General features: G+C 38.7%; 1 protein-coding gene across 2 annotated transcripts in view; it reads right to left on the bottom strand.

The window, feature by feature from the left end:
• Positions 1 to 3,763: 3,763 nt before the first annotated feature.
• LOC146003576 (BTB/POZ domain-containing protein 6-like) overlaps positions 3,764 to 27,358 on the bottom strand; it is a 43,474-nt gene continuing 19,879 nt past the window's right edge. For both annotated transcript variants that reach the window (XM_083141877.1, XM_083141876.1), the window contains exons 4-6: positions 21,506 to 21,639; positions 13,890 to 14,094; positions 3,764 to 5,082 (exon numbers count right to left, since the gene is read on the bottom strand). In XM_083141877.1, the coding sequence (XP_082998003.1) occupies positions 3,919 to 5,082; positions 13,890 to 14,094; positions 21,506 to 21,639 (1,503 nt within the window). In that variant the 3' untranslated portion in view covers positions 3,764 to 3,918. The remainder of the gene's footprint in view (positions 5,083 to 13,889; positions 14,095 to 21,505; positions 21,640 to 27,358) is intronic.

Here is a 27,358-nt window from a genome sequence, read left to right as displayed (position 1 = left end):
TTATGAATAGTAAGAAAGAGAAAATGGTATGAAATACACATTGTAACTCTTAATATGGCAATTGGCATGAGAATCAAAATCATGTACGCATTACACAAAAAGGTCATTATTATTGACCAATTTTTGAAGATATACACACTGACATATTTGTATTTTTGTTAATTTTACATAGGTTACTGGTTACCTTCCACTTTTAGATACTCGCGATGATTATTATTATTATTACATGAAATTGATGAAGGGGCACCGCCACAAAAAAACATCCATGCCTGGGCTGGGACTTGAATCCGTGAATTTCGGTGGTGAAATCAAGTGACATGACAAGCTGAACATGTCGCTTGTATGCCACTCGGACTACACCTGCCGCAAAATTAGTTTGGTATTGACGCTTGTGAAGCATGTGGAGAAAGTGGGTGTACATCACTGCGGGAGGGTGGGTTGCTGGCATGCAAGACAATCAAAATCTTCCCAGTGCCTAACCCAAGCCCTGGTTACCTAACAACAGAAAACGTTTATCTCGGTGTTGCCGCTTATCGGGCGATTCTTCCTGCGATCAGTTTTCATGTTGCGACAGGGTGTGTTTGTTTGTTGCGTTGCGTTGCTGTGATATTTCAACCGGTCCGTTTGTTTAGTGTTTATTGAATTTAGAGTATTATTTGTTGTATATAACATGTTGTTTTAGTGTGTTATTTTTTGTACATAATTTTCTGTGTTCGGCTTGAGTGTGTCTCGTGCCTGTGTGAAGAATGTCAAGCACAGGAGATAATACTCGAGATGACAATGTACCAAAGAGGCCATGCACTAAAAGAAAAAGGAATTTCTCTCAAAGGCCAAACGCGGGAGATGGTTTGTTCTGAGCGCGATAATTTGAGCAAGAGAAAAAGAATGGGGGTCCAATCATTTCTGTAAATAAAGTTCTGGACAGGACTGATGCTGCTGTCGCGTGTCTAAGAACACTTTTGTTACATAGGGAAAGAAAAATATATTGTGGTAGAAATAAATAAATAAATCAATGGGGGGCTTCAAAATTGGAAACCTCAGGAAAGAAGAGGAATATCAGTAAACGTGTGACAAAATTAGATACCTTTCAGCAAGACTCTATTCGTCGCGATATTTACTCTTATTATAGAAGGAAAGATCATCCCACTGTTGGAAAACTGCGCGTTTCGTTGAAAGATTCTGGACTTTTTCAAGGTGGGGAAACATCTTTTAGGACAGTCATAAAATCTCTGGGATTCTCATACAACAAAAATTAATGGATGCAAAATAAAGTAAAGTATGGGGATGTGGAGGTAGAGCTCCACACATTCTCGACCTAGGCCATATTATGGAGGTGATGAGGTTCACCAACCGCCTTTACCTCAGGTACTACCTTGGGCTGAGTCGACCCCGGAGCCGCTCGGGATATTTAAAAAAATTCCACAAACCACCGTGGGTCTCCCGCGTGAAAGTCAGACGCCCCACCAACTGGACTTTCTGCAATTCAGTTGCGGTATAATTTAAAGATGGGTAGACTTTAACGGCAATTTCGGAAAGAAATGGTTATTGCAAGTGTATATATTCAATATTTTCAGAATGGATTGAAAAGGTAACCTGTAAAGTAATTCGTTTCGTTAATTCGTTCATGTTGTAAGGGAAATGTCAATGAAGAGAGAAAACAATAACACATTTCATCATTGTTGTTCATTTTCATAACACGTTTATCTCGACACAGCTTCAGACGGCTTCACTGCGTACCGTACCGTACCGCATGATATGGCAGCACCATGATGCGTGTTCCTTCAGCTCTCAATACCAAACTAATTTTGCAGCAGGTTTAAGCATTTTCTCAACACCATGCATCATGGGACTTAGGTCTTATGGGTCCTTAAATGACCATGCTCCACTTACCAGTTGAGACAAATATATTGCAGCTTTCAGACTAAATTGTATGTACTACTTGCATGCACTATGAAACTTATAATTTCTACTTCACGATACTATTCTATTTTATTAACAGAAAAAATAGCTTCTGCACATAATTTAATATTTGACGTCTAGCATTGCAATGTTGCTGCTTGTATTGCACGTACTGTTTATTTTTTTACTTTTCTTTCCAAATGTAATTTTGTTACTGCTAATCAATCCACAAATATAACTGTTTCCAGCAATTGACTTCGCCTTTCAAGTAAAAAAAATCTACATAATGTATTAAAAATCAAACTAAGATGAAGCTGAGTTACTTTCTTATAAGAATAAGTAGAGTTACCGATTGCACTGCCATGTTATCCAATTCAGGAACCATTGTTTATGACACGTTTCCCCACTACCCCTTGTATGTGCTGTAGTAAAAGTATAATTACCTTCATCTTTAGCTTGTTCTCATTTGGTTGTTGGTCGCAGTTGGCATTTATCCTTTTCGTCCTAAATACTGATATCATGTTAGTCTATTCAAAAATGGTATAAATTATTCCTAATAAAAATATGGGGATACATAAACATAAATAATCTTACCAAATTCTATTTATGTATAGTTGTAAACATTAATTTGAGTAGCATCCAAATTGCAAAACTCAGATAGATATCAAATTTGAATTGATAGGTCACTTCCATATAGGCACCTTATCATTCTGTAAAAATGTCGCAGATCGTAACACTGTTATCAAAATATATGTAATGACTGGTATCATGATAATAATTAATAGGTTATAAGCAAACAAACATACTGCACTGTGGCTGTGCAGTCTTAAGGCACAAGCTTTGGGCTCCTGCTATGGCACACATGCAGGTTTGAGTATCTCGGGGGAAGCATAACAACTTTTCCTGAGATTTTGGCCTCTACTATTGTGAGGAAATTAGTGGCTATGAATCAGTAGCGTAACTGGGGATTCGTTGGGCTGACCACATGTTACTCTGTAACTGGTTGAATGATCTTTCACTTCTGGTGAGGGTGAGACAAGCAGTCAGTAGTTAGTCACTAGCCCTCACAGGCTGTTACGTCATAGTTTATTATTATTATTATTATTATACAAGCACTTTTTTAAAACTTATTCAGCAGTGTTCATATTGCAAGAAACTGTCTTGTAATAGTGTTCATATTGTAAGAAACTGTCTTGTAATTTTATTATTTTGTAGAAATTAAAGTTATTGTTTCAGAATGTGACAGGTTCCTGGATGCAGCAACACAGGAAGTGCTACGTTGCCACACTTCATTCATGTTGCATCAACACTTACTATGCTGGCATACAAACAGTGGGTTTTCAACATTGTCTCTCTGTGTGTGTCTAGGATATCAAATATATGGAAAGCCATCAGCAAATTTATGAACTTTGAGATTGAGTTGCCTGCTTATTTATATTAATTACTACAATGCAAATTGTAACATCTGTCTTTTTCAATAATTCCAGGAAAATTTTTCATTGAGCACACTCAACTTTCTACAAGTTGTACTAACAGATGCATTTCATAGGTTGTATGGAGAAACATTTCAAATCCTGCCATTTCAAAGTTCGAACTAAATGAAGCTCAAGATAAAAAAAAAACTGCTCTAAAACCACACTTTTTCGTAAATTTTGTTGCTTTCTGGACAAATTATATTTATATAGCTACAATCATAAAGAGGACACTCAATGATTACATGAGTATTCCCTGAATCCACGGCCATGTGAACAGCAAGCAAAATTTGGAGTCACAAGTTAATTATCATAAAATGGATCATATAATAATGATGATGATAATAATAATAATAAACAAAGAAATGATTAGGAAAACAACACTTAATTTTCTCAGTGCTATTTATTTCAAAATACAGTGTAAATTATTCTTACTCCGTGTAAAAAATAATACAGAAAAAAAGATCTCACACTACTGTAGAATAAACAAAAATAAACTATCAGTCTTATGATTGAGTAGTAATGACAACAGAAACTACATGGAATCTTATGGAGACAGTGAATATGTCAGCTGACTAACAAAACTCCACTCGGCCTCCTGCCTTGAGTTAACCTTGACAGGTGGAAGAGTTAGGAAGTCCTTAAGAGTGAAAACCACAGAAGCACAATTTTCGGAATCCGACAGCTTCTTAGTGCAGACATATACACCGGATGTCAGAATTTCAATAAGATATTCCACATCTTTCTTCATATGCACAGCATTTGTAAGACAAATATCAAAAGACGTTCCGTACTCCACCTTTTCCTCAAAGATAGTTGTACTCAGACTTTTGTGTGAGGGAAGTTCAAAAACATTAACTGTTAACGATTCCTCATATTCTTTAGAGAAAGGATAGTTGTTAAGTTTGTTCAGCTGGTTATCATTGGTCTCATGCGAACGTGAAGGTACGTGAATGGCATGAAGAATAATATCATTGCTTACTTTAACACTCACTGAAAAATTTGCATTACTGAACGTGCCATTTTCATTGAATGCCATGAATTTCTGCGGCAATGAAAAGCTGAAACCCTGGCTGCTGCAGCTTTGGACCGTCCCACCAAAGGAACATGCGGTGGAGAATAATCCCGTCCCCGAAGAAGATAAGTTTTGACCGAACGCACTTTTGTTTTGAGAAAAAGTGGGAGCACCACCAAATACCCTACTCACCGGTATGTTCTTTGTAAACGTAAATGCACTTGACGCTGACTGACCAAACGGTACACTCTGGGCACTAGGAACATTTTGCGAGACCGTGTTTATGATTTTGCGTACGCAGCGCAGCTCTGGCAAGTTCCTTGGGGCTGTTAATTTGCAAAACCCTTCGGGCATGGGATGCAAATTAATGGAAGCCAAGTTCATGAAAATACTGCACATTTCTTCCAAAGTCAAAATCTCAGACATTGCAGGACCTTCTGCGAATTCTTTTGACTTGAAAGATAAGTATCGGACCTTACCCAAAATTTCCACTCCAAGCACCTTCCTTTTGCTCTTGCCGTTGAGAGGATGCCCATCCTCCTTGCATCTACGCTCGGCCCATCTTTTTATGGCTGCAAACAGATCGCTTTCACTGATCTTCAGAAAATCTTCGCTCAGTAGCTTCAGCAGAATGCTTCTGTCTACTTCCAGGAAACTAGGGTGTTCCAAAACATCACTTGTTTTCATTCGAAGAATCTATCAGAAAAAGAGATAGGAAAAAACATGAATAATTTAATCAATTTTATAATGTTCGAGACATTCTTTGTAACTGTTACATAGTCAGGAAAAAGAACTGTTCGAGGATGAATTAATATGAGAGAGAGAGAGTCAATTGAAAATCTTAGAAGGGTGCTAAAATTTCCAAATACCATTTGGTTGTACTATAACTTGACAGCAGCGATGCTCATGGTTAGAAGAGTAGTCAACAGGTGGCAGCATGATGTCAGAACATGAGATGCTAGTGCTGCAGTAATGTAAAGACTGTGGCTCCACTTGCAACATGCACCAAGGTGGAACAGCATTCTGTTATACATTTTTTGAGTAGCGAAGCGATCAAAATTCATTGAAGAATGCAAGTGAAATAATGTAATGCATGTCCGTTAATACATCAAGTGTGTAAATAGACTAAGAAGTTTCTAAACAACATCACTTCTGTTACATACTCCTCTTGATCAGGCCAGGTACATCGAGTAGTGACACCAAAAGCCATTGCAGCATGGTGAATAAAGTTCCTGCTGGTGCCACACCAGCTGACTTCAGCACTGAAAGATTGATATATCGATGCCTACAAGCTGAAGGTGATGACTTCCTAGGAAGAATCATCACTTGAGATGAAACCTGGGTCCACTACCACCAAAAATGAAAAGAAAGGTTTCAGCAAAATCAAAAAAACTCGACACACAGCCACTACTGGGAAATATTATATTGATGATCTTTGGGGATGAACAATGAGCCATTTTGGAACACTACATACCCAGAGGAGAAAGTGTCACCAATGCAATGCATGCAGATTTCAGGATCCACTTGTCTCCTGCATTCAGGTGCAAACAACGTGGACTTCCGAGTACAGGTGTTTTGTTGCAACATGACAATGCTTGACTACATGGTGCCCATTCAACTGTTGCAACCATCCAAGATGTCTTTTTGAGTGTCTACCACATCCACTGTATTTGAGACCTTGTTCCCAGTGATTTTAATATCTTTGGACCACTCAAAGAAGCACTTTGGTGGCTAGTCTTTCAAGTCTGATAAAGAGGTGAAGCAGACAGTGCACGAGTGACTACGCTCACAACCAAAATACTTTTTTCCCCCTCTAGAAGTATCCATGCTCTTAAAAAAGGCATGGAACACTTGTATTGTATGCCATGGAGACTACATCAAAAAATGACTTATACCTTTTGTATTCAATATATTTCTTCTTCCTCCTCTTTCCCCTTTTGCCTTACAGCATCGGGGTTGCCTCTATCCACTCCTTCCATCTCTCCCATTCCTTTGCCATCCTCTTCATTTCTTTCCTTTCTTTTGTCCTATTTCTTCTAATCCTTTTTCGAATGTCTTCCAGGGTCTACCTCTTGTTCTCCTTCCATCAATTGTTTTGCTTTTCTAGCTTCGTCCATTCTTACCACATGTTCAAACAATTTAAGCTTCAATATATTTCAAGATACAAAATATTTAAGGTTCAAATTCGACTTGCCCTCATAAATGGAGGAAAGCTACAGTAAAAAGCAAGTAGATATGGATGAGAAGAATGGCTTTAGACACGCATGCACAGGGCAAGGTACAGTGGCCTAGAATTAATGAACACGAATAGGAGAAGAGTTACTCCATTATTTTTTTGCCAAATTTTTCGCACCAGAAAATGCTGTCATAGCATTTTTCAATAATAAGGACCCTACAGACACTAGACTGCTGATGATACAAGAACTGGGCTGGTGAGAAGACATTAAGGATGGGATGTCATCAGTCTAAACAAAAGACATTTGGTGTGCAGCCATTCATAACCTCGGTAGAAAAGGAAGGAAGAAGTTCATTTTTCCCATCTCAATTTTTTCTGCACATTCAATATATTTACTTATTTTTTTGGAGAAAGACTGAACTCTGGGAAAATTAGGAGAGTTACAGAGCCAGACTAACAATCATAAAATGTTACGCAACAATGCACTGGAAAGAGAAATAAAGTTGATACAAAATTTTGAAAATTTATTAACAAGTAATGAGATGAAATTGAAATTGAAATTTTGGGTGCATCAGCACTTAGGTTATTTTGCACCCATTAAATTATATGGGGTCCAGCCCCTTCTCATAACGAAAATATAACCAATACTGTAATGTAATGGACATAACTGTAATGTCGGAGGACTAAAATATTCTTACCTGGGTTAAAAGCTGAGGCCGTAAAGGGGCACTCAGCACACAGGACAACACACACACACAGCCCCACAGAGGATTATACTGGCCATAGGTTCAGATGCCAGAGCCTCGTTAGTCTGCAAAATGCAGTCCAGGGCAGGGGCGATTCCTCAATGTAGGAAGTGAGGACCTTCCTACAGTTCATTTGTACTTATTTCAAGTTCTCTACTTTTGAGAGTTTAATGCATGTTATAAAATGATGAGCGCAATGTACGTACAATTGACTAGATTAGCTACTCTGAATGCACTCGACGACAGGGAGGGAGAAGATAATCGAAATTCTTGAAAAATATGAAATATCATCAATGTTATTTTCGTCATTTTTTTTATTGGTTCACATTTAAATATTTCATAGTTCGAAGTGAGGAACAAGAGCCCCTTGCCCTACCTTGTGCATGGGCCTTCAGCTAACATTCTAAATGCAAAGGATAGTACAAGCAATACGTGTGAATGTAATTGAACGCATTTTTCAAACATTCCTCGGTTTACCATAACTTCTTCCTACACTCCGAAAAAGTCACGAGTTGCCACTAGTCCAGGGTGTACTACGTGGAAGTGAGGTTGACAATTGGGTGTACTTCGTGGAAGGGTAACCTCTTACACTCAAAGATGAAATGCAAAAGCCATTTGTTATGTAAATAGTCTCAGACTAACTCGAACAGGTTTCTCAGATTAGTGAAAGCATTAATTGTTTTTGTTTTTTTTGCACATGATACAGATTATTGTAGACAATTTTAACCATACATAAGATTTCAAGCTTTTGTATTTTATTTTTAATACAGTAAGAGAAAACATTTGTACCTGTAAAGGAATTTGCATGGTTATACAGTATTAGTTTAAGTTCTTCCACACCTCATGGGCATGAGAGAATTGTCTGACACTTTTACACATTATTTTCAAGCCAATTTGTAAGGAGCCCTGAAAAATTTTCATCATGTATAAATAGGAACCACAGTTAGGTACCATACCATAGTCAGTTTAATGAATAAAGAAGGTGCCCAAAGAAAGTGTTAAAAAGTTTTGTGCATTAATAATCATGTTTTATTAAGAAATTAAAATCTGCTAACACAACTTTTGAGCAACTCCTTCGTTGTTATCAACCAAGGTAATGGAAAAGAAAACTGAAAAGTAATTTCCTTTGTTTACAATATGCCAAACAAGCACGTAAAAAAAACAGTGGGGTATTTAATATCTGCATTCAGATTGCAATTTGGCTCAGTAAATGTACTGCATCAGTTAAAGAAATAAAGAATGCAGTTACCATGAATGGGTAAAGTGGAAGCAGTTTTTTAAAGTTGATTATTAAGCTAGACATGATGTTTGAAAAATACGATTAATAAGTATTTACAGAATCCCATGTATTCCTTATGGGGAATCAACTTCAAGTTACGACTAATCAAATGGAAGTTTCGACTTTTCCGACAACTAAGAAATTGTTCATGTCCTTTTTCCCTCCATGTACTTTTCTACAGCATTGGATGTTTGATATTCCCGATAGAACAAATAAAAATAATACTCCCATAAGTGTAATGCATTTTACCTTGCCTGCTACGGCCATCCTGGCAGTGTTGCCAAACCTGATGTGCATAAAAGATCTAAATTTCACCTTAAAGATGACTTTCAAGGAGCTAGATTTACGAAGGCTGGATAAAGTGCCTTCTAGGATAATTTTAGGTGTCAAAGGAGTGGGGGAGGGGCTGCTGCTATTACCGTTAACTTTGAAGTGATGACAATTTATTCTTAGTTTTTACTGTCTAGATCTGGCAGCATCATCCATCTCAATAATCCACTGATGGTAATTTGAATTAAAAAATAAAGGATTCCCGGATAACAATATTATGTCATCTTCACGTCAGCCCCTGTGCTAAAAAAAAGTAGCTGGGAGGTACGAGGGAATGTGGCAAGCCAGCCAATATAACAATATCACGTCACGTGCAAAATGTATACTCATGGCAAAAGTTGGTCTACGTGGGACAGAGTCAGTGATGGTATCATAGTGGGGCAGGTGCCCCAGTTCAGAGCCAAACGAGTGCATGAAAGAGCCAGATCTGGCTCCAAAACAGCTAAGTTGGCAAGTTGGCAACAGTGCTCTGCAGACGATGCACAGGGTAGAACCTCACAGAAACCCTTCCTGCATACCTTTAAGCTTTCAACATAGGGCTGACTCGTTTTGGAATAACAGTACATGACTTAAAATCCTCATAATTTCTCTGGAACAACTCTCGATATCATATTTCAATTTTCTTTTCTCATTTTATACATATGGAGGTATGACATACTTGAGTTTCAATTAAATCAATTTGAACTTATAAGGTTGGACTTTTTAAATGTAATGATACGTGGGGACTCTTTAATTTAAACTCCAAGGGGACACGAAAAAAATTGAATTAACAAAAACATGCATTATTAAAGAAATGTTCTTCAGCAAATTCCTCAGCTTTAGAGCAAACCACTTACTTGAATGTTGCACTCAAATGATTGTTTGAATCACACATAAACACACTATTCCATGTCTGGAAATTCACAGCACCTTTTTCCTGTTTTCTCTATTTTGTAGATTCCAGCTCTCCATAATTTCTGTATTCCCTACTCTTTAGTGGTCCCTTTTCTTCCTTACACTTCTTTTAGAACTTCCTACGGTGGTTCAGTCAGTAACGCATCTGACTACCATGCTAAAAGTCCCGGGTTTGATTCCCGGCAGGTTCAAATCCGGAAACTTTTCTAACATTGGAAGTGGCCCCGGCCCCCACCCAGCATCGAATAACATGGGTACCTGGGGGAAAACCTGGGGGGTAAAGCTGGTCAGGGGCATGATGCTGATCACATCACCCCCACTCACGACTGGATGAAGAAAGTGTGGGCATTACCCCCACACCCCTTCATGGTGCTAAGCAGAGGGGAGCACTTTACCTTTTTTTTCTTTTTCTCTAATGTTAACCCATCCGCATACCATTTAAATGCCAAATTTTTTGCCATGAAATACCATTTAAATTTGGCTTTCTCCCATGAAGGTTGCACAGCAAGACAAGATGTCAAATATTGTGAAAACTATCCAAGCAATTTACGTGAAAATTTTATATATTGAAGTGGAAGTATAGTAATACGTATGCACATATGCAGTTTACTTTGAAAGATAATTAGAAACTCATTTAATAATTTTGATCACATACATCTTTGCATTCTATTTACATTCCTCATCCTTTTATTTTTTCCTGCCATAGCCACCTCTTCCTCACTTTCACTACATTCTTCAATTTCACTAACACAAAATGAACCCCCGTGTTCATCTCCATTTCCAAAATCCACATTTTCCTCTTTATCGCTATCGAAAATAAACTTTTCAATCGCAGAATCTTCTACAACAATCTTACGCAACATGTTTGCAAGACATAACAAATTAAGGTTTGTTTACATGAGAAATTACTGAACAAAACATGCTTGAAATGGTATGAAAAACTTAGCAGCACAAACATACACGTCATACATTCGAAAGATCATACAACCTCTGCCATCTATTGAATGAAAAAGAAACTACGTGATGAAAATCGGGAACCCGTCGATTCAACGACTAGGTAAGCGGATGGGTTAAGCAAGTATACACACCATGAATTTTTACCATTGGTTTCAATAGGAATTGCAAGGGGAGTAAACTTCTCTTCACATAATCGAATAATTTGAATTATCCAAGTTCAAAGTAAAAAAGAGTCCACTGCATATAGAAAAATATCCTGAATGAGAACTTCGTTATAGAGGGCTGATGGTCGACTTATTCTGAGCAGAATACCAAAGTATTTCACAGGAAGTAAAAAGTCCTCCTCCGTGGCTGTGCGGTCTAAGGTACTGTGCTTTGGGCTCAAACAGCAGGTTAGAGACTGCCTGGGTTTTTGGCCTGTGTATAGGACCGGTGGCAACCCACCATCGTGAGGAAAATGGGGAGCTACAAGTGAGTAGCATAACCCGGTCACAGATATCTCCTATAACGGTTGGGGATTCGAAATGCTGACCCCACATCACCCTATTACTGGTTGCAGATCTCCACACCTCTAGGCAGGATTCTGGGAGGGAGACTGACAGTCGGGAGATATGCCAAGGCCCTTACAGGCTGTAGAGCCATGGGTTTTAATAATTCATACAATGCAATTATATTTTGTTATTAATATATTCAGGAAAATGTCATTTTTTTTTCATCTTCTAACTACACTTGCTGGGTGCGAGAATAATATTTAATTTCCTACAGAAGAGTGGTTTTCCTCCAAAAAAAAAACAACCAACTTCAACTCTCTAAAATAAATAAGATTCCCTTGCATGGTTTATTTTTGTACATTCAATGCACATTTCAAAAGCATGCATCTGAAAATCTCCTGTCTGTCTAAAGTTAAAATGGCAATAAAAATGTGAAAATGTCTACAAACAATATTATCGAAAAACTGGTGTATATTTTAAGCTTTTATCATCACGCTGCTTCTGTCTTTCTACTTCTACCCTTGATTTAGAAAAGGTAGGAGAACGGAGAAGAGCTCCAGGGTAGCTGAATGTTTTCGGTGTGAGCTATCACGGTTTTGATTCACAGTTGGAGACCCAAGCATTTTAGTGTTGGCCTAGAATTGTGAGGATAATTGTCAAGTTCCTTGAACTGACCACAAGTCACCCTATTAAAAACCTAATTGATCGATTCGACCTTCAAGGGCTGTTTTGCCACAAAGTTATTTTAGTTTAGGAGAATAAAGAATCTTACTGTGTGGGCGAGAAAAAGCAGTGCACACAACATTATTCCAAAATACCCACGAGCAGATTCTCAAAATAAGAGCCATCACATCACATCAGAGTTCATACTAATCTTGTGGTGCTTAAACATGTCAATAAAGTTTTAAGTGTTAAACTGCATTTATTAATCAAGCGAATATGGTTTTTCAACATTGCTCAAAATAAACGAATACGGTTTACTCAACATTGCTCAAAATAAATAAACACAAATAATGATTCAAGCGGAAAAAATGGAACTTATTTCATGTTCAAATGTACCATATTAGTGTGACATCACACAGAGTCCAAACAAACACATCATGTGGTATTTCCTTATGCAATAGCATTGGATTTGCCATCATAAGGGACAACTTATAAAATTGTTAACAGCAGTTATGAAACAAAATTGTGAGGTGTATCATACATCAATCTAAAGATATTTCAGGGAATACGTTGATATATTACAATACCTTACAGAGGATAAGGAAGTAAGGAGTAAGAATTCAAAAAAGTGAATGCACCCAGCCAACATCCGATCTGAGAATGGAAGCCAATATTGCAGTCATGTGAGTCTGCTGGCCGGGCTCCCAGCAGCAATCATGGCTTCAGCAATGCAGTTAAGCACTACATTTTCTTTAAAAGTGCACAATTTCTTTACTCTGGTTATTCTTTACCTTCTTTTCTAAAAGGCACCAGGTGGTTATCATTAAAATTCTACTACTCAGAGCTCTGTGGAGCCCATTGAAAGCATCAGATTGCGGTGAAACTTGGTGAGGCTATGGAGTGCATGGGGAAGCAATTGCCGATGAAAAAAATATTTCAAATTGTCAATACCAGGTGGAAATATGGTGCTGAAAGCTGGTGCACAGTGAACATCATCCTGTTGCTGATTCATTCATTATGCTGAATTAGCCTTCCAAAGTGTCATTCATGTTGACAATGGGCATATTGAACACTGCTGTACTGCCAAACCAAATACAAAGTTTTTCATGTGTAACTACTGGTTGTTGTTTTTTCAGCACAATTCCACCTGGTGGTGATAATTTGAATCATCTCTATTTCCATCAGCATTTGCTTCTCCATAGTTTGCATAGCCTCTATACCAAGTCTCACTAAAATATGATGCTTCGAACAGACTCCAGAGGTCTCCGAGTATGAGAACTTGAATTCTGGCAACATAAAAAAAAGGTAAAGTGCTCCCCTGTGCTTAGCACCACGCCATGAAGGCGTATAGGGGGTGTGGGGGTAACGCCCCACACTTTCTTGATCCGGTCGTGAGTGGGGGTGATGTGATCAGCATCACACCCCTGACTGCCTTTACCCCCCAGGGTTTCCCCCAGGAACCCACGTCATTCGACGCTGGGTGGGCACCAGGGCCGCTTCCAACGTTAGAAAAGTTCCCGGATTTGAACCGGCCGGGGATCGAACCCGGGACCTTTAGCATGGTAGTCAGACGCGTTACCGACTGAGCCACCACTGCCATGACAACATGGTATGTGCAATATACAAATGTATTATCCGAAGTCTCATCTTTACATTTATGTACAATGCACATCACAATTATAAATATAACTGCTGACACAATTTTAAAATTACCCCTTATGATGGAAAATCTAATGGTATCACACAAGGGAACACCACGTGAGAGGTTTGTTTGGTCTGTCTTGCTCAGTTGTCTGCTGATGACGTCACTACTAATATGGTCCATCCCAGCAAGAACTTGACTTTTTCCACTCAGAGGTGATTTCCTGGTCTCTTCCAGGATTTCCAAGTCATTGGGAACCTTGAACACGATGGTGACTAGTTTAAGTCAGATAATCCATTAAAATATGCAGAAGAGGCACACTTACTTTCATACATTCTTTGGTCAACATATCATCTTGTACAGACTCAGCTAACTTGAGTATATTCCACACGTTAGATGCACCAAGTTCCTTCACTAAGTATGCACTACAAAGCTCATATAAATGTGGTAGCTCATATTCTTTAGCTGCCAACAAAACTTGGCCTGCATCTTGGGATGACTGCAAACTCAGTTTATCCGTATACATGTATCTGAAAAGAGAACAACAGTTGTAAACATTACAAACAAATTGCAATATGACCATGTATAAAAGACTGTTTACTTAAACAGGCACTGGCACAGGCCCCATTAGGATTCAGAAGATAATGAAAATTATTTTCTTTTTAACCATCTTTAGAAGATGCCAAATGTGATAGTGGGTAGCTTTCAGTCAGTTAGAAACATAAAATTCTACAATTCTCCAAAAATTTTACAATGAAAAATTCATACATTACTTAGGCTAATGTGCAAAAAGGAGGGGATTGCGAGAGAAAGAGCATAATCTTGGCCTGAACACTTAACAATGTGAAGCAGTGGTGGCGATTGGGTTCCAAAACCACCGGGGGGGGGGGGGGGGGTGCAAGCAAGGTGCCAAAACTTGAGGGGGGGCAAAAGTGGCGAAAAGTGGGGGGCATATGCCCCACCCCTGAATTGCCGCCACAGCTGCGGAGTGTTACTAGTTATTTTTTGAGAATTAATTAGGTCTTAAACTTCCAAGCCTTGGTAATCACAAAATCTAAGCACATGCATCTTCACTGTGTTAAAGTAAGTAGTGTGATATTCAATGCATTATAATGTGCTTGTACTAGAGTACTGCATCAGACCAATTTTGCTCAGTCAAACTGGTTTGAATCTCCCACACTCGAGCATGCTACGTTAAAATGTACCGCACTCGTAGTGGAATGATTGAAAATGTTCCATATTTCAGAGCGTAATAAGCAGCACTGTCAACCTAAAACCTATACATGGAAGGAATCCACTCTATGGAATTACAATTCTAAATAATAATTCCATATATTATTATGTAAGGCTCAAATACAACATATATATATATATATATATATATATATATATTAAAAAACACAGGAATAGGATCAGAAAAGGTGCCAGAAGGGCGGATAAACACTAATGATGAAGGAGACAGTAAACTCCTTCATCATTAGTGTGTGTGTGTGTGTGTCTATATATATATATATATATATATATATATATGATCCATATTTTTGTGTGACATCATCAGTAGAAAATTGTCACTAATATATTTATTTTGTGAAAGAAAGCGTAACCTCCTTGTTATTCTATGTAATATTGCGCCTTATTAGTAATATATATCTTTTGTTTAATGTTTATTGTATTTTATGCTACATTATGGGTAATTTAATGTATCTTCATGTTTGCGAGAGTTCACTATACGAATTTGTATTTCTAAACATGTATAGATGTCAGTTTTGTTGTAGTATCCTTTTGTAGATAGTGAGTGATTCATCTGTACTTTAATCCGTGTTCTCAAAATAGTATAAAAAGTGAGGATATCGCGTAAGAATCATCACACTTTTCGCCACGGATCGACGAAGCTTTTAAACTTAAAAAGAAACTCCTCGGTGTTGGCATACATCTTGGTATGGTTGTTCGGGGCGCAAGCTAGGCATATGTGATCATAGGTACGCCGATGCCATGCATTGATGATATGCACAATACTGCAACCATTCTACGTCAAATAATAAAGTTAGCCTTAGGATTAATTTGGAAATAAAAGGCTAAAGAGCAAATATTGGCTCAGTTATCATTGCATATCTCTTGGTGTGGTAGTTCGGGGCGCAAGCTAGGTCTATGTGATCATAGGCTGCCGATAGCCACGCATTGAGTTTATGCGTTTTAATTGAGTCAATTCGTCGACAAAGCGAAATCCTCGCCTTCGTCTCAAGTATAGTTGCATTATAATTGCAATAAATAAAGAATAAAACTTTCAGTTTATACATACGGCAGTAATGTGGTTTTATTTCTTTGTGCTGTGAAAATTGTCTTTGCCTAACACTATCCCTGTACCTGAGAGGAGTCTGTGTACTTCACCGAGTCTCATCGTTCACCGCTGAGTATTATTAAGTTAATATAAATAGTAAAATAATACGACGCGTACGTCTGATTGCAGAGAACGTATCATATATATATATATATATATATATATATATATATATATATATATATATATATATATATATATATATATATATATATATATATATATATATATAGTGCTTGGCAGAGCGGTAGCGAAGGGTTAAGAATATTCAGAGCATGAGACTCCCAGGGTTCATTCTTCTCCGCTGCCACTCCAACCAGGCACTGGGAAAGGGTTGCTGCCATTTACTATTACTATTCTAAGTCGACAATGAAAATAAATATCTGTCAATTTATACGATAATCTATTCTATATAATGAAATGAAAACAAAAAAAAATAAAAACAAAAGGTACAACTCTCCCACCCATTTGTTTACATAAAATAAAACCCCATTGGCCAAAAAAAAAAAAAAAATAACGAAATAGTTATTTGAAATTTTGAGTTTAGTTCAGTTCGTGCACGTTCCAGATTCAACTAGATCAATTGGAGGTCCACACGCTTAGTTTCACACTTCCTCTGTCCGTGAGGGTCTAGGAGACACGGGGCGATAGTAAGAAGAGCCACTGGCACTACTGTAGGCGGGCTTCACTTACTTGTCTGGATCAGCTATCTCCCCTCGGCGTAGCACAACTCAATGGAAGATGAGTCCTCCCATCCACTCTACTCGTGTTTTATCCACTTCACCACAAGACACAAAGGACAACGAAAGTTCTTCTCCTTCCCTCACTTAACACAATTTCACAATCCTGCTCTCGTCAGATCTAAAAACACACTCTCTTGGAAAAAAAAAATGCACGTTTTTCTCTTCCAACACAATTTTCTTAAAGAAGGGGAAGAGATAGCCAATCAGTTCGTCAGTTTTATCGCCCTTTGGCTCCTCTGTCGTCCCTTGGACCAATGGTCAGCCATCTTTCATGGTTCCATTTAACATTTTGCACAAAAAGAAGAAGAAAAAAAAGTCACTTCTTGGAGACCCCTCTTTTCACCACACACACAACTGCCAACTCGTGTCCTTATTTACCCCTAACTGTTCCTGTACAAAATCTATGTTGAAGCTATTGCATTCTATTATTCCATGTATAATAACTCATCACGCCTATGCAATGGATAGAGGATCCGATTATTAATTATTTGAACAAAATTATGACAATGTAAAGTTTAGTTAATTATATGGGGGTTTGGTTATACTGGATTCTGGGGTGTCCCTGGAATGTAGGAGTTGGGGTAGCCGTACGGCCTCTCTGTCTTCTGGGTTGACAAATAAAAAGACAAGAAACGGTCGACTAAGAAAAACGAAGAGAGAAAAAAAATGATGGGCTTGCCAACGAGGAAAGAAAATATGAAAAATTAATAGCATAATACTACTAATAATAACAAAATAAAGGTGCGCAGTACAAAAAAAAACACACACACACACACACACACACAAATGATGAAGGAGACAGTAAACACTTACCACACGAAGAGAAATAATTCTATATTTCGCGATCTGAGTCGCATTTTCAAGATAGAAGATAAAAGATCGAGAGACGCTATGGTCAGTATTCTGTGCCTCTTCTCCGAGTGTCGTCGATCTTTTATCTTCTATCTTGAAAATGCGACTCAGATCGCGAAATATAGAATTATTTCTCTTCGTGTGGTAAGTGTTTACTGTCTCCTTCATCATTTGTATTTATCCGCCCTTCTGGCACCTTTTCTGACCCTATTCCTGTGTGTGTGTGTATATATATATGTATATGTATATAACTATGCAATATCTACAGACCGAAACGTAAAATGGATACAGATGTTGACAGACCTGCCTAAGCAATTAGAAGTATATCATCACCGTGCAACAAGTATTTTCTATGTGTACATCATTGTTCACTTACCGAAAAGGATGATCATATTCTGCGAAATAATAAAATGCAGTTATAACAATCAATCGAACATCATTTCAATGTGAAAATAATCTTAGGAACATAAAATATCAGTCTAGGTAGTTTCAGCCCATAATCATCTATTACCATTTCACATATCTCGGTAAGATACACAAAACTGCATTTTAACATGGAGATGATGATTATGTTCACTTATTTTTCAATTTCACTTCGTATTTTACTTCACGATCCATATTTGAGGGTGGACTACCAAAGACAAATCACGGAAATATGTGTACTAACAAGGTTCAAGAGTTCGGTCGTTTTTCGCTCGAGAGAAAGAACTATCAATTATACCGGGTGATTGTTTTAACCTGAATCATTTGAATATCTTGAAAAAAAATCATTCTACAAAAAAATGTTAAAAATAAAATGTTGATAGTTTGGAGGGGGAAGTTTAGTGGTGCAACAAAAGAACACCCCTCTTCCCCCTTTGTAGGTGGGGCGGGGGGTAGCTTTGAAATTTCAAATAGAAACCCCTATTTTTTATTACAGATTCGGATTTTATGTAAAAAAATACATAAGTTTTGTCTGAAACATTTTTTTCGATTCGTGATAGATGGCGCTATAATCGACAAATTTTCATTCCTTGAATGTTTACACTTTAAAACCAATGTATTTCATTTCGCAATTCATTTAAATTCAAAAAATAAAACATTTTTGTTCCAGGACTTGGAATTGTTGTAAAACAAATAAATTTATTTTGAAAATACAAAGTTACTCGACAATTCTTACCTCTAGATATCTCGATGGCTAGTAAACTACATTCACTTCTCAATTACATTAAGTTTCAAAATGGTTCCGTGGTTTGTAAAAGATGAATCATCAGAGAACAATACCAGACGAAATAAATTTGTATTTGTTCATGTGCCCACTGACAAAACATCACTCGATTTTGAAAATCATTGCCATGAAGTTCTTGATGCAATGACACATGATATGGATGATATTTATGACCCTGTAAAATCTTCAAAACACTGCTCTGGGACAATCCGGAATTTCGAGCTACTTCTCGTGAGCTGACATGAGGATCATGGGCCACAGCAGCCAAGACATTAATTTCATTTTCTTCTCCAGTAACTGTTCTTCGACGGGTCCTTTGTTTAGGTTTAACACTTCCTTCAGTAGTAAATTGATTGACTGTATGTTGAAACGAAGCGAAAGAACGCACCCTGTCTGGAAAACGCTGAGCATAAACAACGACAGCTTGACGGAGATTCATGCCAGATTCTCCATACACGAGAACCATTTCAATTTTCTCTTCTACAGTTAATACATCCATTGATATTAAAAAGTATCAACAGCTTAGTCAAATTAATCGCTCGGGGCATTATTGTGATCTAAAAAACAATGAAAAACAAACAATGATTTAACAGGAAAAGTCTAAAAAGGAATTGTTTCTTGACATTGTTTTATTTTTATTTTATTTTATTTTTCTGTTGTAGATTTGTTAAGCATCTTTGACACAACAATAAAAAAAATTAAACAAATATCGAATCTAACTTTTAAATGTTGCAAATAGGCGAATTACCAGCTTAATGAAATCTCAAAAGATTTGTCAAGAATTAGTACAAAGTTCATGCATGAGAATGTTTTATTTTTTGAATTTAAATTAATTGCGAAATGAAATACATTGGTTTTAAAGTGTAAACATTCAAGAAATGAAAATTTGTCGATTATAGCGCCATCTAACACGAATCGAAAAAATGTTTCAGACAAAACTTATGTATTTTTTTCCGTAAAATCCGAATCTGTAATAAAAAATTAGGGGTTTCTATTTGAAATTTCAAAGTTGCCCCCCGCCCCACCTACAAGAGGGGGAGGGGTGTTTTTTTGTTGCACCACTAAACTTCCCCCTCCAAACTATCAACTTTTTTATTTGGAACATTTTTTTGTAGGATGATTTTTTTCAAGATATTCAAATGATTCAGGTTAAAAAATCACCCGGTATATGCCATTTAGCATTACCTGTGCTATTTGCTGCTCGAGCAAAAAAACTCATTGCAGTACTCTAGCTTGTACACAAACCTTCAATCTCCATTTTGCTCTTGTCGAGCGATATATATTTCTAATGTTGGTTATTTTATATCACTTTACAAGCTTTCTGGGTTAACAGCAAAAATTAAACTGACTGAAACTTCTATGACCTAACCAGGTTTTCAACCTAGGACCCCTGGCTTAATGGTGCAGTATGCTAACCACCTGCCATGGGAACTGCCTTCTTGTTGGCACTTTCCGTGGCATCTAGACTTGCATTATTATAATATTACATATATAATATTATTTAATTGCATTATTTAGTTTCCATTACTTTTACTAATTTCATGAAAACTTATGGCCACAAACTCTCTCAGGGGCTCGATTGAAACCACCAGCTGCTCTACTTTCGACCAGTCCATGTGGAATCAATGGACCCAAAGCACTGCATAGTGAAGAATGATTTCAGAATGGAAATATGGGCCCAAAGATGCCCGAAAAGTGGTTTCAAAAGAGTTTCAGGCCAAAAATAGCATAGTTGAACTAAAGGTAGAAGAGAACACTGCTAATAAAGTAATACTAGTCTGCATATATGAGTAACCATGGTCACAAAGATAGATAAAAGGTTATACCAATGTGCTGTATATACAATTCAACCAAAATGAGAAAAACTAAGGAAAATTCAAAATCTAATGTGGACAGTCATTTGTTTTCTTCTCTATCTTCCCTTTCGCTTGTGCCAAAGTGCCCTCACATGTTCCCTTCCTTGCTTCATTGTCAAAAACTCGAACAACGTTAAATTTTAATAAATAAAAGAAACAAAGTCCTTGCTACACAATCAACACACTTGGACAGGTTATTGGAAGTACTAGGGATAAATATGTCGTCATAAAATGACCACATAGCTAAATTAACGGTGCTAAAATCACAAAGAAATAATAAAGAAGGAACGAGAATTACAAAAACAGCATATAACTTACTTATTCTAAATATAATTTTCAGATTCTAGTTTTTGAAGAAGGATCAAATTCATCTTGAATATTAGAGAAACGCCAATCTTAAGGACTTTTAAAAAATAAACCTTATAGATTATTTCTTTACCACGTTAAATGAATCAAAACTTTAATTTTTCCCCTTTTCTTTACTATTTGAATGTGCTACCTCATGGTTGTTTCCATTAAAAGCATATCAAAGTAGTTACGTAATGAAATAAACCTGGCTAACAATTGTCTCTTTATTTTCCTCTTGCTATCTTTTCAGTTGGTTTGTAGGAGTAGTTGCATATAATTTTATGGATATGAACATGTTACGTTTCCACTGCTTCTAGTTTATGTTTACACTGCATAGCCAAAAAATTACATCCAGTTACTCCTATAAACCAACTGAAAAGACAGCCAGAGCAAAATAATAAAAAGAAATTATTGTCGATTTGTTTAGATTTATGTTATTAAGCATAGCTTTTTTGCCACTTTTGGCTAATAAGGATAAGTGACTGTTAACACACTGTACTACCCACTTGGCAACAGAGGTCGTCAGCAGAAATTATTGTTAGCTAGGCTTATTTGGTTCCCTCACTATACATATTATGTATATGTTGTGCAACTTACTCTAGCATAGCTTTGAAGACCTCAGGTTGCATATCTGGTAATTTGAAAGAATGCTTTGTTAATCCATCACTGTACAGCATATCTCGGAATTTTGGGCTTGACATGGCAAGGACCACCTTGTGAGCTGAAAAGGACTTCAAGAAAACATTCATAAATATTTCAAAATTGTTAAAAAATAATAATAATCATCACTTCTTCCTGCCATATAAGCAGAACTAGATAATACAGTGGAATATCAATTTTACATTTTCCTATATTATATGCAGGGTGAGTCATAATGATTCCTTGGGTTTTGGGAAGTCTGTTAGTTTTGTACTAGTGATGTTGCGAATTGTTTTTTTCCGATTAATTTCAAAGGACTTCCGCACTGTGGCCATGCAATCTAAGGTGCCATGCTTTGGATGCATGCAGGTTCTAGCCTCCTGGAATAAGCCCGAGATTTCGACCTGTGTAAGCAACCGGTGGCCACCCACCATTGTGAGGAAATTGGGGAGCTATGAATGAGTAGAGTACTGTCGTCATGGAAACATACAACAACTACTGGGGGTTTATTCTGCTGACCACACGTCCCCCTGGGAAGAATTTCTGTCCCCATACAGGTGAAGCTTATGCTGGCATGGTTGGCGCTGCATCTGACTCATGTTTGCCGTGTTCGGAAGAGAACCAAGAAAAACGACTCCTGTCTCGTTTCAACAATGCTTGACAGGAGGTGTAACAAAATGGGCTTCATTTTAAATGTGTAAACTAACTATTAAGTTCACAAACGAGATGGTTTCATGTTGGATATTACTTCAATTAGAAGCAGCGAAGTTAAAGATAATAGGGAATGTCTGGCAACCCTAGATCCAGCAGCGCCCTCAAAGTTTGGCAAGTGCATCCCACTTGCACGTAATGTTAAAGCATATGCATAATACTTTCCGTTGTGATTTACATACATATTTAAACCTTTTTCTTTCACTAATTTGCTTGATATGATTTTTCAAAATGTGTGCAAATATCATGACCATAGTAATATTCTCAAATGCATTTGCATTTGAAAATTCTGTCCTACACATTTCGTACAAATCATTTATTAGTGAAAGGAAGAGAATAATAAGAATAAAAATATGACATTGGGTGGACTAAAATCTACAGCTTATTGCAAAGTATGATTGAATGCAGTGGCGCAACCACAGTGGGGTCAGTGGGCATTGTCCCCTTAACCTTAGCAGAAATAAATTATCTGGAGAACAAGCAAGAGGGGGGAAAACATTGCAGTAAGAAGTAGGGCCAACATAATCTAAGAGTAGCCTCATGAAAGAGGATATCAAAATGGAATTAGTTGACACTGAATATTGACTGTCATCTTGAAATCATACAACCAGGGCTGGTGGGGGGGGGGGGGAGCCCAGAGTGGCAAATTTGGAAGAGCAAAAAAAAAATAAGCCGATTGAAAAATTGGAAGTTGTAATATTGAGCTTGTTTGAAAAAGGCTCAATTTTACTCCACATAAATGCAGTGATCGAATGTCTACAAAACATTAACCTCAATGTGATATACAGGTAATGGACAAAATAATATGAACACCTTGGTTTGCAAAGGCCTATATACGCCGTCGTGGAAAAGGAACAACACTCAGCAGAGATTTCAACCATCTAGTGGCGATGAAAGCAAACATATCAGTCTATCAGAAGCTGGTGTGAGAGTTGCATGCGAATAGTCAGCTATCCATCAAATGCAGGTATGTCCGACCTTTCAGACTTCAAAAGAGGCATGCTCATAGGAGCCCGCCTGGCTGGAGCATCTGTGACAAAAACAGCTACACTTGTTGGTGTGGCACGGAGCACAGTGTCAACTGTTCTCACAGCCTACAGACAACATGGAAAGACAACGTCTGCAAAGGAGAATAGTGGGCGAAAAACAAAGTTATCCAACAGGGATCGACGTGTGTTGAAGCCAATAGTGACTCGAAAGCACAAGACAACACTGACCCAGATAACCGCAGAGATGAACAATCACCTCCAGGACCCTGTATCAACGAAAACCATTCAAAGGGAGCTGCATTCTGTGAACATTCATGGCAGAGTTGCCATCCCCAAACCGTTGGTGACTCCACGTAATGCAGTGACACGAAGAAGGTGGTGACAAGAGCACAAAAATTGGACACAGCAGCAATGGGAACATGTGATATGGTCAGACAAATCGTCTTTCACATTATTTCAGACCACAGGACGTGTTTATGTGTGGAGAACTCCTGCTGAAGCATTTGATATTGACTGCTTAGTGCCTACCGTGAAACATGGTGGGAGGCTATATCTTGGAATGGTGTTGGCCCACTTGTCGTCCTGCGTGGGAGAATCAAAGCAGAGAAGTACTGCACCATCCTGGGTGACCACCTCCATCCCATGGTTCAGACTTTGTTTCCCGATGCATGCCCCATCTTCCAAGATGATAACGCCCCTATTCACACTGCTAGGTGCTTTGATGCATGGTTTGATGAGCACAGTGATGAGGTAGAACATCTCATCTGGTGTCCACAGTCCCCCGATCTTAACATCATTGAGCCTTTGTGGGGTATTTTGGAGGCCAAAGTGCGTAATCGGTTTCCACCTCCAATGACACTTTCGGAACTTGAGACTGTTTTGTGCGAGGAGTGGCTACGCATTCCAGTTCACGCTGTACAGGACCTTTATTTGTCTATCCCACGTAGGATACAAGCTATCATTCAGGCAAGGGGGGGCCCAACCCCCTACTAATACACGTTTTCTGCAATTGCATTGGTGTTCATATTATTTTGTCCATTACCTGTATGTTAGATTTATTGCAAATAGAGCAGGAGTGATGAAATGTTTCAAAGTTACTTTGTTGGTGTGAAAGAATTGGCATCAAATTTAGATCTAGACGATCTAAATATGGGCAATACTGTACATGTCCGAAATCGAAAGGAGAAGAAGCAGTTTCAGTATGAAGCAGAGAACGAAACCAAGGATTAAATATTATCCTTGATGAAACTGTTGAAGAATCAAAAACATGGTGATTTTGTTACCAGCTCCTAGACACTATTACTTTTAGCTCTAAGAGAAAGATTTTAGCAGCTTAAACATCATGGCGAATTTTTCATATAGTTTGTTTGTGCGTGCACGGATGTACACACGTGTGTGTGTGTGTTTGTATGTGTGTGTGTTCAATGGCATATTCATGCTCAATTCAGAAAGGATGCACCAACAGACAAAACAATACACCAGTGTGCATTAATTTCAGATCACCAGATGCCTATGCTCAGGCAAAAGCCCTGGATGAAAAAGTCTATCAGAGGAAATGGTAAACCAAGGGTGGAATTTCAACAAAATGGTGGGAGGCTATATCTTGGAATGGTGTTGGCCCACTTGTCGTCCACACATGAATAAGAGTGTCTACAAGTTTGTAAAAACAAAATTCCTGTGAGCTGGGGGGAGTGGTGTGGATGGGGTGGGAGTGCTTTTACTACATTTGAACTAAATACAAGGATTGGAATCTCACTTAACGAAGTTTTAACAAACAAAATTCCTGACTTTACCAGGTTTTCCAAACTAAGAACCAAAATTTTCCAGACCATGTCATTAGGGCAATTCATGTATTTAAACATGTGCATAAGACGGTTACTACATTTGAACTAAATACAAGGATTGGAATCTCACTTAACGAAGTTTTAAGAATATTCACTTTACATGTTAAAAGCAAGTATAAGAAGGGAAACTGACTGTTGGATAAGAGCATCAGGGGTGAGCTTTTAGGTATTACTTGTCATGTTTTGAATTTTATAATTAAACAAAACATAACAAATGTAGCCTGCCTCTCTCTCTCTCTCTCTCTCTCTCTATATATATATATATATATATAAACACAGGAATAGGATCAGAAAAGGTGCCAGAAGGGCGGATAAACACTAATGATGAAGGAGACAGTAAACACTTACCACACGAAGAGAAATTATTCTATATTTCGCAATCTATATCGCATTTTCAAGTTGAAGAAGAAAGATCGGCGTTACGAAGAGTAGAGGCACAGAATACTGACCGTAGCGTCTCTATGATCAGTGTTGCCAGAAACAGTTGATAGATGACGAGAAGTACTTTCACCAGTGTTTACTGTAAGGTGGGTGGGTAATTTTGGGGAGGAGAGGAAAGGGTTACTGGTTGGCTAGGTTGAGTCCGGGGGGTATAGTGGCGTGCGTGCCTGTTATGTAGGCCCTTTCCCAGCGCCTGCGGAAAGATGTGTCGGAGCGGGGGGGGGGGGGGTAAAAGATGGATGATGGCAACACGGAAGCAGTTACTGAAGGTGGTGTTATGGCTGTTGGTGTGGATGGCAACAGTGAAATCGGAGTTTTGGGTGGAGGAACGGTGATTATTAATCCTTAGGTTCAAGGGGGTGGAGGTTTCGCCTATGTAGAAGTTGCCGCAGATTTGGCAGATGAGGGTGTAAATTAGGTTGGATGAGTGGCAGGTGCCCTTAGGGTGAAGGGTGAACTCACCTGCCGCTGTGGGGATCAGGAGGGTGGGGGAAGTGATGAGTATGGGGCAGGTCTTGCATCTGGGTTTGTTGCACCTGTGAGCTGGGGGGAGTGGTGTGGATGGGGTGGGAGTGCTTCCGACCAAGATGTTTTGGAGGTTGGGGGGGCGACGGAAGACGACCCTGGGTTTATCCCGAAAGATGTCCCTCGTATCAGGATCACTGTGCAGGATGGGGAGGAGGGAGTGGAGGGTATGTCTGATTTTCGTAATATGGGGGTGGTATTGGGTGATCAGGGTTGGAGGGTTGGTTTTAGGTTGTTTGGTGCGGTTGTGGGAGTTGGCTCTGGTGATTTGTTTGTTGATGAGGGTGGAGGGATAGCCACGGTTGGTTAGGGCTTGGTGCAGGCGTAGGTTGTAGTTTTGGCGGGATGAGGGGGATGAGTTGAGGCGCTGGCCTCTGAGGGCAAGGGAGAATGGGATGGCTTTTTTGGTGTGGTAGGGGTGTGAGCTGGAGTAGTGGAGATACTGGAGGTGGTTGGTCGGTTTAATATGTATGGAGGTTTCCAAGTGGTCTCCCGCAATGTGGATGTCCACATCTAGGAAGGTCACTTGGTCTTCTGAATGGAACCAGGTGAATTTGAGGGTGGTGAAGTCGTTAAGTTGGTTTAGGAATGTAGTGAGGGAGGGCTCGACATGTGTCCAGAGGAGAAAAATGTCATCTATGAATCTGAGCCAGAGGAGTGGTTTCAGTTGCTGGGAGTCAAGGAATTCCTGTTCCAGCCTGCCCATGAACAGGTTGGCATAAGAGGGGGCCATGCGGGTACCCATGGCTGTGCCACGTATCTGCAGGTAATGTTGATCACCGAAGCAGAAGTTGTTGCAGGTAAGTACAAGGTTGGCTAGTTGTATCACGAAGTGAGTGCTGGGATTGTGGGGTTTACGTCGGCAGTTAAGGAATGATTCTGTGGCACTGAGGCCATGGGCATGGGGAATATTAGTGTAGAGGGATGTGACGTCAACAGTTGTGAGGATGGTGTTAGGTGGTAGGGGTGGTAAGTTTTGGATGATGTTAAGGAAGTGGTTGGTGTCACGGAGGTAGGAGGGCAGGGCTTGGACGAGGGGTTGGAGATGAGAGTCTAGAAAGGCTGAAATGCGTTCAGTGGGTGAATTGTAGCTGGACTCAATGGGTCTCCCGGGGTTGTTCGGTTTGTGAATTTTCGGGAGGAGGTAGAACGTGGGGGTGTGGGGGTTGTCAGGTATGAGTGAGGAGATGGTGGAATTGGATAGGCCTTCAGGGGGTCCTCGGGAGAGGACAAAATCCCAAATTTTATCAAGGTGTGTGGTAGATGAATCAACCGTGGTGGGCTTGTAGGTTGATGAATCA

Source organism: Lepisma saccharinum, chromosome 20, assembly GCF_977018435.1.
Source record: "Lepisma saccharinum chromosome 20, izLepSacc3.1, whole genome shotgun sequence".
NCBI classification, from domain to species: domain Eukaryota; kingdom Metazoa; phylum Arthropoda; class Insecta; order Zygentoma; family Lepismatidae; genus Lepisma; species Lepisma saccharinum.
Note: the sequence above shows the minus strand (reverse complement) of the source record. Positions and strands in the feature narration are given on the sequence as shown.